Genomic DNA, 17,831 nt, shown 5'->3' on the forward strand with positions numbered 1-17,831 from the left:
CAATGCATCTACAGTTTCTACTATTAAAATTCATGATGCATTATAATTTAATATAGTCCCTACACTATAACATAGATTACTAAAGTTTGTTCCTCAGAAATTTGTGATCTTTGATGTGTGTCTCCTTTTCCCATTTACTAATGCTTCTTAGCATATAACAATAGTTCAATTATTCACTGATTCCAAATTAAAGGAAGATTGTGCCACAAAAAAAAAAAAAAAAGAAAGAAAGAAATGACTGGCCTTGGCTTGACCTGTTTCTTGCCAGCTTTTCTTAGCTTAAGTTGTCCCAACTACTTTTTGCCTCTGGGCTTTCCCCTTTTCTTACTTCTGTGTATCTTACTTTCATTCTTACTCTTTGACTGACTGGTTGGGTGGCTGGGTGGTTGGGTGGCTGCCCCTGACATCCTCCTTCCCTTGTTCTCTCATTGCTCCTCTTCTTCCTCATTTCTCCTTCGATTTATGTTCTCCTTTTTCCAGTCCCTGCTATCATTTCTCCTGCCTTGCTATTGGCCATTTAGCTCTTTATTAGGACCATCAGGTGTTTTAGACAGACAAAGAATCACAGTTTCACAGAGTTAAACAAATGCTGCATAAACAAAAACAACACAGCTTAAAACAGTACTCCCCAACAGAAGTAGAACACTATACCACAGCATTTAAGTGGGAAAGGTAGGAATGTGAGGAGTTCAAGGCACTGTTTCTAAAATGCAAACAGGGCTAGCAAGATGGTTGGCTGGGTAAATGAGCCTGCTAAGCTTGAAAATAAGAATTTGATCCCCAGGACCCATATGGTAAAAGAAAAGAACTGACTTTGCAAATAGTCCTCTGGCCTCAATCATGGTGTGGTTATAACACACACACTGAATATACTTTTTCAAAGGCAATCATTTACTAGAAAGCACATGTGTAGTCTCATGAAGATATCTACCTCTGGGCTCCTGACTTTCTGAGCAAAATACCCGTAAGATCAAAGAAATGCTCTTGTCTGAGGTCTGGGAGGTGCATGAGGAAGCTCTTTTCTCTCATGGATCTTTTTATAGCACATCTCTCTAAGGTCCTGAAAATGATTTCCGGTCATCACTAGATGACAGGTCCTGGTACTTGATCATTGGAAGTTATCTCTTTGTTATTATATTGTTCACTGTCCGAGTAAAGTGGAATTGAGACAAGTTTGGCTTTGAGGTCCATCACACCCTGCCCTCTTTATAGCTAAGAGGTTGCTTCAGGATTTGTTATTCAGTTTTTCATCACTAGGATGAAATACCTGAGCCACACAACTTGAAGGGAGAGACTCATATTTAGCTACACAGGTGTTTGCCCGTGGAAGCCTATCAGTTCACTTAGAATCCTGCTAACATCTGCTTGGATTCCCTTTTCATCTGCTCCCCTTCCCAGCCTCTGGGAGGGTGCTGTCCACTCAGGGCAGGGCTTACTCTTTCCCAGACACAGCAATGTGTTTCTCCAAATTGAAATAGATTAGCCAATAACCCTTTCAGCACTATGCTGAAAACACTCTTGACTAGATTTTACAATGGATTAAGTACTTCTTATTTGTATGTTATCATTGACAGTATGTTGAATAGTTTCATGTCAACTTGATACAATGTCAAGTCACCTGAAAAAAAAAAAGAACTTTAATTAAGAAAATGCCTCCGTTAGTTGGGGCTGTAGGCAAGGCTGTAGGGCATTTTCTTAATTGTGATTGATGGTGGAAGGGCCAACCCACTGTGAGTGGTGCAATCATTGTGCTGGTATCCCTGTGTTCAACAAGAAAGCAGGTTAAGCAAACCAGTAAGCAGCACTCCTTCATGGCCTCTGTGTCAGCTCTTGCCTCCAGGTTCTTACTCTATTTGAGTTTCTGTCCTGACTTCCTTCAATGATGAACAATAATCTAGACGTGTAAGACAAATAAGCCCTTTCCTCCCCAAGTTGAGGAAACACCACAACCCTAACTAGAACAACTCAGTACCAGGATAATAAAGTGTTGCCGTGACAGATCTGACCATGTTATTTTGGGGGAGAACTGTCAACGGACTTTGGAATTTGAGCCTAGAAAAGCCATTAAGTGTTGAGAAGTTGTTCTGTGGGAGCTTAGAAGATAAGAATATTGAGTTCAGTGCAGACAATGGAGGCCTGGCTGATGAAGTTTCAGAGGGAAGCAAAGACTCTATCAGGCCTTTTCTAGGAGGAATCTGTGGTCTGGTCAGCTGGGGCTGAAGAAATCAACTGGGATTAACAAGAGACTAGAACCACTGAAGTAAAACTTTTGCTTTGCTGGGACAGTTGATGTTGGGTAGGTGGAGCAAGAAATTCATGGTAACTGAGCAGAGTGCAGCATCACTGAACTGAAATCTTCTCAACTTGGTGCCTTAGTATTGGCACAGGGAAGCTGTGTTCCAGAGGCAGCCAAGTTTGTAGCTCACACGGACAGTCAAACCTGGTAGTTTAAAAGTCGCCTAGTTGGTAATGGTTTTGAAAGCATGAAGGGGTCACGGAGGGCTGCTGAGACCTGGCAATAGGTGGCAGCGCTGGAGTCCCTGAAGAAAGCTCAGAAGAAGCTTTTGGTGTAAGTACAGCCCCAGTTGCAGCAAAATACCTCATCATTTTATTTGGAGATGCAAGTACCATGGAATGACCACCAACAACAGTAACAGTTGTGGAGTGGACACAGCCAAAGCCTAGAAGACAAATTGTATGTGCTACAAAGGGTGGAGCCTGAGAGGTTACCCAAGCCCTTTGAGAATCACAGAAAATTGTGAGTTGATCCAGGCATTGAATTTTGAGCTATTTACATGGTTGGAGTTTGGTTTTGCTTTGTTATGTTGTGACTACACTCTGGTTCTTACCCTTTTAAAGAAAGTATGTTTGTATTTTATATAGGAGTCATTGCTGACAGTCTTTGGATTTTAAAAGAAACTTTGGGTTTTTGAAAGAGACTGAATTTTTAATATTTTTGGATTTATAAGACTGTGGGATTTCTAAGTTTGAAAATGATTCCTAATTTTATGTTGTGATTTTAATATTAATGTATAATCTTTAGGATTAACAAGAGAGGAAAAGTTAGGGTTTATCAGTGATTTGCTTGTATGTCAAGTTGATAAGAGGTCCTTGGTGGTGGACAGTTTTATATTAATTTGGTACAAGCTAAAGTCACTTGAAAGGAGAGAACCTCAAGCAATAAAAATATTTCCATTAGATGGGACTGTATAGCATTTTTTAAATTAGTGATTGATGGGGAAGGTCCAGCTCATTGTGGGTGGTGCCATCCTTGGACTAGACTGGTAGCCCCGGGTTTTATACAAAAGCAGGCTGAGCAAACTAGTAAGCTTCCCTCCTTCATGGCATCAACTGCACTCTTCCACGACATCTGCACCGGCTCCTGCCTCCAGGATCCTTCCCTGTTTGATTACCTGTCCTGACATCCTTCACTGATGAACAGTAGTTTAGAAGTGTAAAACAAATGAGCTCCTTCCTCCCCAACTTGCTTTGGTCATAGCATTTCATAAGAGCAATGGTAACCCTAAGACAACCACAACATTAATAAATTTTGTCCTACAACCCATAAGGATCCCAGGTGCTTTCATTGCTATTTCTACTCCTTTCCTTTATATTGTTAGTGACTGCCTCCCTGAGAGACATTAGGCAATTCTCTGAAGGCTCTTTAAGCAAACTTGCACTTTCCTTGGGGATGTTATTGTAATTTGTTTCCAGCTAGAGGTTATTTACTCATTGCTTTGTTGGATAACAATAATTCACTCTTCTTCCCACTCCTCTCAAGCCTCACAACACCTTTTCAGTCATGGAAGTTTTCCACGATCTCTCATAGGCCTCCCGACAACACGCCCTGCTGGCCAACATGAGCAGTTGTACATAGCAGATTAGAAATGGGCCTTGGAAATCACAAGCTAATACCACTTTCACAGTTTTTTGTTTTCTACAGAAATAAGCCAAACTCGGAGTCCAAAGATGCTATAGAAGAGTGTAGAAGCTTGCACACAAGAGCAAATAGGATCGCTCTTAAAAGCGTTAAGGATAACACAAGAACCATAACTATTTTCGATGGCTATGTAATGATTATTCCTATAATTATCTTCTCCTAGAATAGATCTCATGTAAGAGCCTGAAAAGACTTGACAACTTCAGACTCCAAAAGTATCAAGCCCAAACAGAACATTGTTGTGATGGTTGCTGAAGTCTTGTTTTGGGAACTTAATCACACCCAGTTGGAAGCGAGGAGCATTTGTGCAGCTGCTCTGATTCACAGGCATTCTCACTCATAAAGAGAGTTACTCATTTCAAAATCTTTCCAAGTGAATGTGGATGTTTAGAGTCCTAAGTATTCACAAAAGCTGAACCCAATGATAGCATTGCAAGGAGCATCCACAAAAGTTACAGCTGCGTGTTTTCTGTCTGCTAAGTTTAGCCATTAAAACCTACTCAGTTTTATCATGATTAGTTAAGTGGAAATCACATTGTGTGCATACAACTATTCTAAGTAGACAATTTATCCAAAAGTCAGCATTTTGTAAAGGGACTAAGTCAATGCCGATGAAAATGCATAGCATAGGAACACATGAGTACATACATACACAGGCATTCATATGCACACTCACATACACACACAAACTCACACAATCATGTAACAGTATTGAAACAGAGCATGTCATTTTAAGTCAGGAATTACCATAATCCTTTTTTTCTAGTGCTATATTGGTGGAAAATAACGTATACCTCTGAGATGACCCCTTAAAGGAACCTCAAATGACAGTTTTTAGAACTTATATATTGACACCTATTAAGGAAATGAGGAAAGGGGTCTTCATTGTAGTCAACTATTACTATATCAACCAAAATAGGACATTTTAAAGAATCACTTAATGACCAAAATCTGATTATTTTCTAATAAATATTAGTATTCACTTTTATTCATTTAATGGCATATGTTGATTCTCACTCTTTTTAAGGTATTGGTAGTCTATTGTCAACCATACAGTACTGGAAAGAATGGATTAGCAAATAATTTAAGACTAATAAGTCCAGTTTAAATTGGAAAAGTAGCCATATTCGGGTTAGGGGACGCCCAGAGCCATATCTACTTCAATAAGTGTACTCTCATAATCCTTCCCAAATAGTTCCACCAACTGTGGAAATGAGCATTCAAATATGTGAGCCTATAAGGGCAATTCTCAGTCAAACCACCCCCTGAGCCTGACTCTTGCCTAAAATAATCTCACATGCTCAAGAGGTAGCACACCTGTACTATGTTAGCAAGAATCAAAGAAATGCCAATAGTAGTCGGATGACTGTGTCTGGTCAAACACTTGGGAGGCCTTTAATAAAGCTTGCTGGATGCCCATTGTGATCTTCTTGTTCCTTCTGTTTCACAGGATTTTTGAATCACATGAACAATGCCAGTCACTCTGTCCTTCAACCATCATTCCAAGGATGCATGCAGCTCATCCAGATAGATGATCAGCTTGTAGATTTGAATGAAGTGGCACAGAGGAAGCCAGGAAGCTTTGCAAATGTCACCATTGACATGTGCGCCATCATAGACAGGTAAGCCATCTGTTGATTCTACCTTGAGTGATCCAGACATCACAGATTCATATTTCTGTTCCTTGACAGGGAAAGACAAAAAAGAAAAAGATAAACGCAAATGCAAATACTGGGCTTATGAATGGTTGCTATTTGGGATGCCTACTTTACCTAGTGTATTTGTGCTGTCAGCAAAGACAACATTTATATATGTGTGTGTGTCTGTATGGAATATATTTGTGTGTATATGTATATGTATATGTATATATATGTATATGCATATAGTCTGCTTGGTACATGTGTGTGTATGTATTTTTGTGTGTATATATCTGTATACCTGTGTTTATGGAGTATATGTGTGTATATGTCTATATGAATATGGATTGTATGTATGTATAGGGCATTACATGTGCATAAGTGAATGTGTCTTTAGATATATGTGTACATATACATATGTGATCAGAGAGGTGGAGCAATTTGTACCATCACATGTGTCTACTAACTTTGCTCAGGGAATGTGGGCACTGTGCTGGTAGTACTGTGAGCAATAGCTGAACAATGAGGGAAACCCTCAGTTCTCAGTGCTACTTTTCCTTCTATGCTCAGAAGATTCCCATCTCTTCTCAGTTTGTTGTCCCTTCTGAAGGCCACACTGTACTAGATGTGATCACAAGATACTATTAGCGAGTGAGAGTTAACTGGGACAGACACTTGAAATAATTCTCCTTGCAAAGCACACAAACAGGAATATTAGAAATTAATGTTTATTGGCTTTTGTAAATCTAGGAAGAAACTTTGTCTTTCTGGGTTTAACACTTTCATGCATTATATAACTTAGTTGTTTCCCCTCCCACACCTTCTTTTTTCCCACTTCCTGTCCCACTAAAGCTCTTCTTAGGAAGTCCTCTTCCTAACCTCATGCCTTCCTCATGACTGTGTGAATTTACACAGACTAGAAAGGCAAAATGCTTCTATAAAATATAGTATCACATATAATTTCCTAAATCTTAAATACTCTAATTATCAAGTTTGATTTTTATTAGGACTTAATATGTTTCATTGTGAGATATTTTGTCTTTGAAAAGTACATGAAACTACAATTTGATGCTAACCTAGTGAACTGATTTAGTTTTCTCAGTCAATTTCACACATTATAATGAGGGACTATTTTGCTCTGAACATTAATTCAATTCATTTCATATTTTGTAAAATGAAAGTTCATGAAAATCACTTTTAAAATTTGTTATAAGACAGGCTGTGAGAGATGACCTAACAGTTAGGAGTCCTTGCTGTTCTTGCAGAAGACATGAGTTCAGTTCCCAATACGCATATCAGGTGACTCACAGTGACTACAACTCCAGCTCCTGGGAGTCTAATGCCCTCTTCTTACATGCATGCATGCATACAGTCACAAACACATAAAAATAAATAAAGGAAAGATAGCATGTGTGCCTCTGTCTGACATCCCCCACATGCAAACTTCAAAGTTTCTAAGTTGTTTAGTGGAGATCCACAGGCAGCCACTTGAGACAGCTATGTAGCCCATGAAAAATGTTCTATCATGAATAAGTTCATTTGTCCATCATCTTAATAAGTTGGCAGTCATGCAAATGGTATTTTACAGTTCATAGTGACTGTAGTTTATGTTAGCTATGGTTCAGAGGAGCTACAGATTATAAGTTTTATTTGTCTATTTTTTGACACAGAGGTTCTCTGTGTAGCCCCTGCTCTGCTAGAACTTGCTCGGTAGACCAAGCTGGCCTTGAATTCAAAGAGCTGAGTGCCTCTGCCTTCAGAGTGCTGGGATTAAAGATGCATGCTACCACTGCCCAGCCATAACTTTTTAAAGTCTGATTATGTTTACAACAGGAGAAAGAGGAACATCCTGTTCATTTATGTTATATCTTTGAGAATGTTGTTGCTACCAGCCTACACAGTTTATATATAAATAGGACAGCAAACAATTTTGACAGAATATACCCCTAATTTTAGAGACGTTTATAATATATTAGCTACTATTTCTTGTTGTAACGAGGGAGGCTGCTTGTTGGTTCCTGGCCACTTAGTCCAGAAATAATCACACAGAAATCCTATTATTTAAATCACTGCTTGACCCATTAGCTCTAACTTCTTATTAGCTAACTCTTACATTTTAATTTAACCCATTACCATTAATCTGTGTATTTCCATGTAGCTGTGGCTTACCAGCTAAAGTTCTAACATCTGTCCCTGGCAGGGCTACATGGCATCTCTCTGACTCCACCTCCTTTCTCCCAGCATTCAGCTTAGTTTTCCCCACCTAGGTCTCTTCCCCTAAAGCTCTACTATAGGCCAAAATTAGTTCCTTTATTATCCAAACGTATTCACAGCATACAGAGGGGAATCCCACATCAATTTCTGCCAGAAGTGCATAATAGTGATAACAAGAGAAACTAAAATATGAATAATTCAGAGATCTTGTCTCTGATATGAGATACTATCTACATGCTTTATATAAGGTCACATTTTATATTTTCTAGTTACATGAATATGGAAAGCCTTAGAAATTGGTGATCTTTGTAAGTCAGTGGCTTTAATGAGACACTAACTTCTGCGCAGCTGTCCACTGACCTCACTCAGCTCTGTACACAAGCAGTATTGTTATTTCATTTCAAATATCACATTCCGACCTATCCTGTTTAAAGTGTTTCTTCCAGAGGAAGGACAGATGATGTTGAACTTTTTATGCAAGCTTGGAGACAGAAGGGTGTTGTTGTCACCCAAAGAGTAGATGAGGTCTGAATAAATGAAGAGAGCACACGGCCATGATCGTGGGTCTTCTACCCCAGTTAACCCAGTCCATGTCGCAGCATGAAAATCACTTTCTGTCCCCTAGCATTTTTAAGGGCAAAAATGTATGCCCGTCTCATGATAATTGGTGAGATCAACTCCTTTGTTGACTTAAAATGTACTCAGTTAAAAATCCTAAGCTATAATATTTTGTGTATATTATCTAGGCCATGCTCATCTCATTCAAAATCATTGAAGAGATGCTGACAGAGTGACCCACAGCCTAGATGAGCCTATGGAGAGTCTTCGCCTCAGCTTCTGAAGCTGCAATGGGCAAATGCATCCCTGTAACGTGTGCTTGCTAACAGAAGCTCTACAGCTTCCCGTTATGCACCAGTTCATCTTCCATTTGCCCAAATTCTCCCAAAGGAAGTACATCCTGACTCATGCTTCTCCTTCCAAATTTCAGCCAGACTGAACAGTGTTATTTTTAAAGGGTGAAATTAAAAATGAGAATAGAGAGTAAGAAAATAGAAGAGCTGCATCATCTCACTGGATTTATAAGCTCTCTGAGTGTATTACCAGCTGCAGTGATGCAATGAGAAGTCAGGGAAGGAGATAAGGAGGATGAATGAGTGTTCCGGAAATTTCTACTGAATTTTCTTTCTTCGTATATACATTTGCATGTGACTCTGTCTGTGTTTTCTAAACAGAATGTTGAGTCATGGAAAGATCAATTTGGCCAGGTCATAAGCCCAAACGATTAACACATATTTTCTGACCATATGGAATGACCAGTCCTATTCTGTGCACTAAAGTAAATCAAAGAGCAAAATGAAAGTCCATACATATTTGAATCTCACATTCCATGAGAAGAAGAAGAGAACAAGGGCAGAATAGGGGAAGAGCTATAAGTGTAAGCTAAAAGTAAATAATAAAGTTAGAAGATTCTGAGTTGAGGGAAAAAGAAGAGAATAAAACAAAGCAAGGAGCAAAGGTGTGTTAGATACAGGTGTTTGCGAGCAGTTAAAACAGGATGCTCAGAGAGAACCTCAGAGAAAAAAAGGATCAAGAGCATGTCATTGTTTATCCAATACCAAATGATCAGCCCTGAAAAATGGTTACATACAAATAACATTTCACAGACTGAGAAGGTTGTGTTTCAGTATTTAGGAATACACACACACACACAAACACACACACACACACATTTACACACACACAATGAGTATGTAAAGGTGGCTGTGAAATGAAAAGAAGGCAAGCAGAGCAGTGCATGGGAGGGTTTGGAAGGAGGAAAAAGATGGGGGAAATTGTAAGTGTAATATAATTTGAATTAGTTCAAGACCTTAAAAAGTTAATTTTACTGCTTTGAGGAAAGAGCATCCCATGCAGATGAGAGTTAGGTCAAAAAGGATACCTGTCATGATAATGGATCTCAAGTAAGCTATGGTGACAAATTTGAAAGGGTGGGAAAGTTGGCAAGAAAAAAAAACACAGAGCACTCCTAGAAATCACCCCCCCTTCTTGGATGGTCCTGCTTGCCTGTAAAGCCCCAGAACTTAGAAAATAAGGAAGAAGAAGCGTGAATTCCAGGCCAGCTTTGGCTATAGAACAAGACCGACCCAGTCTAGGCAAATAAATATTTAAAAACTAGTTCCTGGAGGCTAATGATTTATTGCAAAGATTTATTGTTTATTCTGAAAGAATTAGGGAGTCATTGCAGGGTACTGAATAGAACAATGAGACACTTATTAATTTCTACTATAAAATGATAATTTGGGAGTGGGACGAGAAAATGTGGGTGGCAAGAACCCAACTGGAAGACCATTTTCATTTTCATGATACAGTAAGTGATGCCTGATGCATGGGGTAGAAAGAAGTTCTAATTTCTGAATATAGTACCAGGTAGATTCAGAAGGGTTTGTGATGGAGGACATGTAGAGTATGAGAGAAAAAAAGAACATATCCAGGTCCTTTGAAAGTATTACCTGGAAGGAAGAATTTCCATTTCTACCAGGGAAGAAAGTTCATCAAGGAGAGTGCAGAGAAAAATCAGAACTTCAGTGTTGGCTGGCAAAGGATATGTTTTATAGATGTCTAAGTATAAACCTAAATATCACAGTTGTGCATATTTATATAACAGAAATGTGTAGCAAGTATGTATCTTTGTATTACACAGCAAGCCTTGGTGACTGACAGTTTCACATTAACTACAGTAGGTCTCTGATATTTTTGCATCTCATTTTAACCATCTTTGCAGAAATGAAAATATTCTCAAGAGATATTAGTGTACCCCTTTGGCTCCCAAACTATAAAGAAATTGAAATTTCTCCAGTAACATCATGCTGGGTAAAGGAAAACACTAAAATCCCTATGCTGGCCCAAGGGTGAACTTCATCTCCTGGGAAGAAAGTCTACAGTCCTGACAATCTGTCAGAGTTCATTGGGGAAGAGGCTGGAGCTCTGAGAGCAATGGGTCAGCGATGGGCAGGGCCACCCTCTGACTAAGACTCATGAGTTATATGTACTTCTTGTCCTCTATTGAAACCCAAATCTCATGCCAGTTCCCCAAAGATGGCCTTGGAGAGAGGCAGTCACTGGATTTTATCTTCTTTATTAGGAGTGCATATTGAACAAATCTTTTTTTTTTTTCTTTTAACCAGATTTTTTGTTATTTAGTTTCCTTAATTAGCCTGTTCAAGGCTTGTGTTCCAGCATGGCTTATGAGAACTGTTAGGCTCAAATCCGCAATGTCCTTGCAAAAGCCAACAAGGAGTCCTAGTTCTGTATGTAAAAGCAAAGAGCCTTTATTTTATACAAGTTTGCAAACTCGGTCTCTCTGCATGTTCAATGTATTGGAATAAATGGAGAGCCCCAAACTCAGTTAGAATAGGGTTTTATAGTAGTAAAGGTGGGAGAAAGTAGTTTCTGGGGGTTTAAGACTCCTGATTGGCTGACATTTGTCTAGGGGTATCCTGGTGAGTGTGAGATGGCAGGTGATCCTATCTACTACCATGATTGGAATGTTAGGCAATTCCTTTGAATGGTCTGTTCTTGGATGGTGGTAATCTCAGTTTGTGGTTCTTCCAGCAACCAGGTATTGCTTCAGAGTAAACTACTGAGACTCAGGCCTCCATATAAATTTATCAATGGCCAAGTCCTACTCTGGCTGGTTGTAAGTAAAGAACTTCCTTTGAGTGACCTGCCCATCCTTAGCTTATTATGGCTGGCTCCCACAAGAACTACCCACATACTGTCCCTAAAACTTCTGGTGACATTATGGGCAATCAGTAAGCACAGAATGAAGCAGAGAAGTAAGGACTAGGTAGGATTTCTCCATGGACAATGTGAACCTCTGGTGTTTGTGTCTCCTTGAGATATTCAACTTTCAAAGAACAAGGCTTTGCTCATATCTTTGGTTGCTAAAATAATCCCTGACAATGTAAACTGTATACAATAGATAGCCTTTGTTCTTTCTTATATTATTAAACCCTTTTATTTACTTTATAGTCTGTAATACCACTGGTTCCTGATAGTAAGGATCTTTAGCTGTCTTACTAGCTCCTAGGCTCAAGCATTTTCTTTCCAACCTTCTGTAGTAATGTAAGGGCAAGGACATCCCGAAACATTAAGAGTAATGTCGGTTCACTCATTGTCTCTGGCCGGGGGGAAACACCAAAGAACCACAGAGCATTTCAAACTGGGTGAGCAGACAGGTGGAAATCAGAGCTGTCCAGGTGTGGGGAGTAACTAGAATAAGCCCTAAAATGTCCTGGGCAACATTGGCTAGCGTTGGAAATCAGGAAAGTTGCTTCAGTACACAGTTCTCTTCTGACTTGTGAATACACGGGGAGTTACTGTTCCCGTGGACACACTGGTTGGAAGAAGCTGGTGTGAAACTTGGAAGTAGGTGGTAAGCTTGGCTAGGCTAGGCAGATGAATCTGTCTTGTAAGCAATAGTGAAGTCCAGGTGTGGGGTGTCGTTTCCATTCTGAGCCTCCAGTCTACCTTCAGCCCAGCTTCCAGAGAATATTTCAGTCTCAAAAGCAGGAGCAGGGAAGTGACACAGATGGCTACCAGGAGATTAACAGGGGTTAGCGGTGGTGTCTTGAAGACCTTTTTGTTTTCCTAATGCAGGTGTGGTCTCCTTTTCTCTGCCATCCTTCTTTAAAACCTCCCATGATGCTTCAAGCTGAATAGCAAGAAGCCTCGGGTCACAGAGCCAATTTATATGTTTCTTTGCTAAAAAAAAAAAAAAAAAAAAAAAAAAAAAAAAACAAAAAAAAACAAAAAAAAAAACACCTCATTCTATGCTTGTTTACAGCACTATGAATCAGACATTATTTTTCTTGGCTATCAAAACATCTGTATTAGTTGCTTTTCTGTTGCTATTATAAAATACCCTGATACAAAGCAGCTTTGAAAAGAAGGATTTGCTCTGGCCTCTCTTCCAAGAGAAGCCAGTCTGTCATATTGAGCGCAGACATGGCAACAAGAGCATTGGGCCAGCTGATTTCATTTCAGCTGAAGGAAATAGCTGAAATGGAAAATGGGAACTGTGGCCTCTCTATAGAGCCTCAACGGCCACCACAGTGACAAGCTTCTTGTAACAAAGCCCCATACCTTTCATAAAGGTTCAATCACTTTTGCAAGCAGTGTCACAGCTGGGGACCAGTATCCAACTACATAAGCCTGTATAGGATACATTTCTCACCAAAATACCACTGCATCTGTCTTTCCTCCACTTTTCTGGTGACCCACAGTATCACGCTAACTACAGTACGCCTTGATACATTTGCATCTCATCGTAACCATCCTCGCAGGGACAGAGACATTCTTAAGAGCACTAGTGTACCCATTTTTTCTCCCAGACTATAAAGAAATTGAAATGTTTCCAAGATTATCATACTGGACAAAGGAAAAGGCTAGGGTCTATATATCAGCTTAAACACTTACACTTATAATATCTATGTTTATAAAATCAACCCTATATCATCCTTTTCTCAAAGCATGTTGGAACAAACTCCCAAGTTTCGAACTGGTGAAAGCGAAGACGATACATTTTTAGAGTCTGTTAAGTGCTTTCCATTGATGTCTCCTAGAGACTAGCAACTGGGGACTAAAAGGCCAGTTAGAGGCCAAATCAAATTTATTTTGTTACAACCAATACCTGTCTGTAACAGAACTATAAAAATGACTAAAAATAATACAGCAGTAGAATGATGTTTCTTCTTTTCAGTCCACTTCCCTAACATAAATAAGGGAACAAAACCAGTATCTATTCTGGATGGAAAAGGAAATGGAAGGAGAGAAATGAATGCCCAACTTAACCAAAACTTGTGAAATTATGCCTCTGCAAAAGTGAAAATAGACTAGATCCTAATCCTGAGCTAGCAATTTAATTTCTTCATTATATTTTTGGATAGAAGAATATAATCATATACCCAGCACTTATGTTCTTTTTTTTGGTTCAGTGCTTTCTTTTAAAGAACATCTACCTAATTGGATTTTTTTTCCTTGAAGGACAAGAATAAACATATATGCTTAAAACTTATGTCTGTTTAAGTATATGCATATGTGTGAGCCCACTTACATAAGCAGAATCCAGAGGAGGGTATAGGGCATCCTCTTCTATTCCCACCTGTTCTTTTGAGGCAGAATCCTCCTCTGAACCTGGGGTTTCTTGTTTCTTGGCTTGCCTGAAAGTCAGCAAGCCTCATCAATCCTCCTGTTTCTGCCCTACCCAAAATGTGCATCAGGTGATGAGCTTAGTCTGTGGGTGCTGGGACAAGCTCACCCTCATGATGTACAGCAGTAACCATTTACCACTGAACCAGCTCTCCAACCCGATACATTAATTTCTATTAGAGAATCTAAATGAGGGTTAAATATATACAACATGAGAACTCTCAAAAAGTCAGTTGGAGCACCTTTGTAGTCCCCTTAAGTACATGTGGTAACTCCTGCATCTCTTGCGGATGACGTTCAAGCTGAACTTGATTATAGGGTGAATATGGAAAGGTGGAGAAGTTGACCACAGCTGTTTCAGGCTTATGCTCTACCTCAACAGCAGTTGCCTTGAACCAACCTAAGGCCTCCAATCCCCAGGCAGAGCTGCACTTTTCTTTCTTAGAAATGTGAATGCCCTCAGTTAGGTCAGTGCCCAACTGTGGAAGCACGTCTTTCACAACAGGAAACATTTCACCCTCCCAAAGGCTACTTCCTGCACCACTCAGTGCATTCTTGGGGGTCTGTTATGTTCACTTGGAACAGTTACACAAAAGGCCCAGGAAGGGAGATAGTCTCTCTGATAAGTTTTGTACTGTCAGAAACTTTTTACTACCTTTAGTCCTGAGGGGAAGATGACTTTGACCTCATCTAAATCCAAAGCTACCAAATCAGGTTGGCTGGCACTACTTCTCTCCGAATTTGAGACAAGTAGCAATTTTCCAGGGGGTGAAACTCAATTTCATTTGGGAAACGGCCTTCAGATATCCCAGAAGACAAGTCACCCAGGTCCTGAAACCTGAACACCAGCTTAAGACAAAAACTCAGAATGGACTTTCAACATAACCCAGCTTTGATTTTTTTTTTAATTCTCATTCATAGTCCACTCTTGATTCTTGCTCTGACTTCCACTGAGGTCCTCAATCCACTCAATTAACTTAAATGAAACTAGTGAAAAGTAACACACTTGATACATAAAGATTGTCCCACAGTGTCACACTCATGAGGGAAGAGCAGCAAGTGGCCAGAGAGACCTAAATATATAAAGAAAACAACCCCAAAAGTCAGAGCCCTAAAAGAAGGCCAAGGTTCCAGGAAATCTGCTAATCATGGAATTCCCAGAGAGCAGCCAACACCCCACTACATCCCCAGGAGTGCAGGCTTTGCAAAATCAGACAATTTGATTTATTTCACACCCAGGAGTTTCGAAAAGCAGTATATCCGGAAAAGTGTCTGGGTCTGGAGAAGCTTATGTCCTTACCTTCCTACTCTGTACTATACAAACTGCTCTACGACTCTTGCTAGGTTCCTTCTGCACCCTCTCCTGCAGTCTTGGGGTACCACCTCTCAGATTAAGGGAAGCAGGCCCCCTGGCCGAAGCCAAACTGAGTTTCTATTCTTTATTTCCCTCTATTCATATGTCCTTCTATTTTATTTTTTTTTCACAAGGCAGACCTACATGTTCAGGTAGACCAGATACTATTTTCCAAGATCTCTGAAAAAGACAGTTTCTTGGGGATATTTTCTTATGTAGATGATTGACAGGTGCTACTTAGACTGATTCTTAAGAGAGCAGGGAATTGTATCTTTGTTCCTTGCCAGAAAGCCTCCTGCTAGATAATGAACTTAGAATCTTCTTGGCAATTAGAAAATAGTGTCTCCGTGGAGGGTCAGAGATAGAATTCAGATCACACTCATTTGATCAAGAATTATCTAACAGGGTAGATTAATAAGAACTGAAGAAAAAAATCAATCTTTACAATAGTCAAATGTTAGTAGGGATAAATACCCTTCTCTAAATAGCAGTCAGCACAACCTTGCTCCTCCACTCCCCCCATTTCCCATTGCACAGGCAGACAATGTGGTGGGATTTCCAAGTGCTATTCTCAGTTATGGCAGTGAGCCAGGGACACGACACGTGGATAGGTAGACAAACAGGCCGTTTACTAACAAAAGGGGGCACGTCGGTCAATACAAAAACCGCAGCTCTCATCTTCAGGGAATGAGAGATAGTTTATTCTAGAGCCATTTTGAGTGACCATGGCCTGGGAATGCTGATTTAGGTTGTCTTGAAATTCATGTTCCAACATGGAAGCCGTTTCGTGAAGTTTTCTAGTTTAACAGAACAAAGAAAGCCATAAATAAAGACAAGTTTAAAATGCATTGGTGGGCTGGGTGGTGGTGGTGCATACCTTTAATCCTAGCACTAGGGAGGCAGAGACCAGTGGATCTCTGCATACTGGAGGCCAACCTGGTCTACAGGAGCTGGTTCCAGAACAAGTAGGGTCGTTACACAGACAAACCCTGTTTTGAAAACTAATTTAAAAAAATGCATTGGTGGGTACATGAGAGAGGCAGGGACAACGAGATGGAGAAAGCTTTCGAATAGGCCCAAGATTCTATCTGATGACATCCTTAGCTTTGGGGTTGGTAGAAGCCAGTGGGTCTGCTAAGCCAATAAATTCTGAAGAATTTTATTTATTTAGTACAGAATATTAGTTCTGACACAGAAGTGGTCAAGAAATGACTGCCTTAGGAAGTAAAGTTGTTCCAAGATGGGTAATTAACCTCTGCACCTGCCCATTATAATCTTTCCACAGTGCTGAAATTCTAATAAGTCATTCTTTTCAGGAGTTTCCTTTCACCCTTCCAAACAACGCAGTTGGCCAAAGATCAGGGAAAGAAGTCAGAAGCTATATGGCACAGAGCTGTGTGTGTGTGTGTGTTGGGGTAATGACCCTGTTAGGTCATCTCCCTGGTACCTCCTTTTCCATATATGTACATTGTAACTTTTCTCGCCCTAGCTCCTTCCCTGCATGCAGCCTTTGGTGTGTAATTGTATGGACATATCTTCTGTGCAGTTGATTTCTTTCATATGCTAAACTAGAGGACCCCTCCTGCCCCAGTATGGTATTTTAAGTCTGTAGGTAGAGTGATTGTAATGCTTCCTCCTCTTTAAAATTAGTGCATGACTGGGGAAGCAGGAGGTGGGGCCTGAAATAGCTTGTGCACATTTCTATCTAGTTGGCTAAAACCCTTTGCCAATCCTTATGTTGTATCTTATTGGTTTTTATATTGCAAAAAAAAAAAAAGAATTTCTGTCTTAATTCTGGAGACATCAAACCACTAGGAAGCTTCTAAGAAGATCTGTTTCCTCTATGCCATAAGAATTATTTCTAGTATTGGATGTTCAGCTGTCCATATGAGCTCTTTTAGCCTGCTTTGCTAAACTCAGGCTCTCCACAAAGGCCATTTTGTTTAGAAGTCATAAATAAAGTTCCCAGGAAGAACCTACAGCTTCCACTGGTCTTTTCCTTTCAGCAAGGCCTATGAACTGTTTTAGAATTCCATTAGTATGGATAGGGTTCATAGTTAGATTATCTTGTATCTTACCCGTAATAGTCATTTATCACCATTGTCTATGTGTTACCTTTGTGACCATTAGATACTTCATTTAGGATGTTTAAACAAATCCTATTTTCCAACCATGTAGACAGCTGGAAAAGCTATCAGATATAATCTGAGGCCTAGACCGGGGAGTTCCCTGCTTTGCCATAAGCTGCCTAACTAATATTTCCACCAATATATTTGGAAAAAAAATGCCTTAATTTATGATTTTCTTGTTCTTTCATTATAAAATATTCAAAGTATTACTGCATTGGAACATGAAATTTAGGGTAATAGAAATCTGTGTTCCTGGGTCTGGTCATACATGTTTGACCCCAAACTAAACTTTTTCCCCCGGGGTAAGGGCTGCGTTTATGCATTGCAAAAGAATTCAGGGGCTGATT

The 17,831-nt window shown here is 39.8% G+C and overlaps 1 protein-coding gene across 1 annotated transcript in view; it reads left to right on the plus strand.

The window, feature by feature from the left end:
- Cntnap2 (contactin associated protein 2) overlaps window positions 1-17,831 on the plus strand; it is a 1,600,222-nt gene that overhangs the window by 633,271 nt on the left and 949,120 nt on the right. Inside the window, exon 11 of the mRNA XM_050164469.1 lies at window positions 5,391-5,562. Coding sequence (XP_050020426.1) covers window positions 5,391-5,562 — 172 coding nt within the window. The remainder of the gene's footprint in view (window positions 1-5,390; window positions 5,563-17,831) is intronic.

This window comes from Alexandromys fortis, unplaced genomic scaffold (assembly GCF_014885135.2).
Source record: "Alexandromys fortis isolate MF-2015 unplaced genomic scaffold, M_Fortis_MF-2015_v1.1 scaffold_133, whole genome shotgun sequence".
NCBI classification, from domain to species: Eukaryota; Metazoa; Chordata; class Mammalia; order Rodentia; family Cricetidae; genus Alexandromys; species Alexandromys fortis.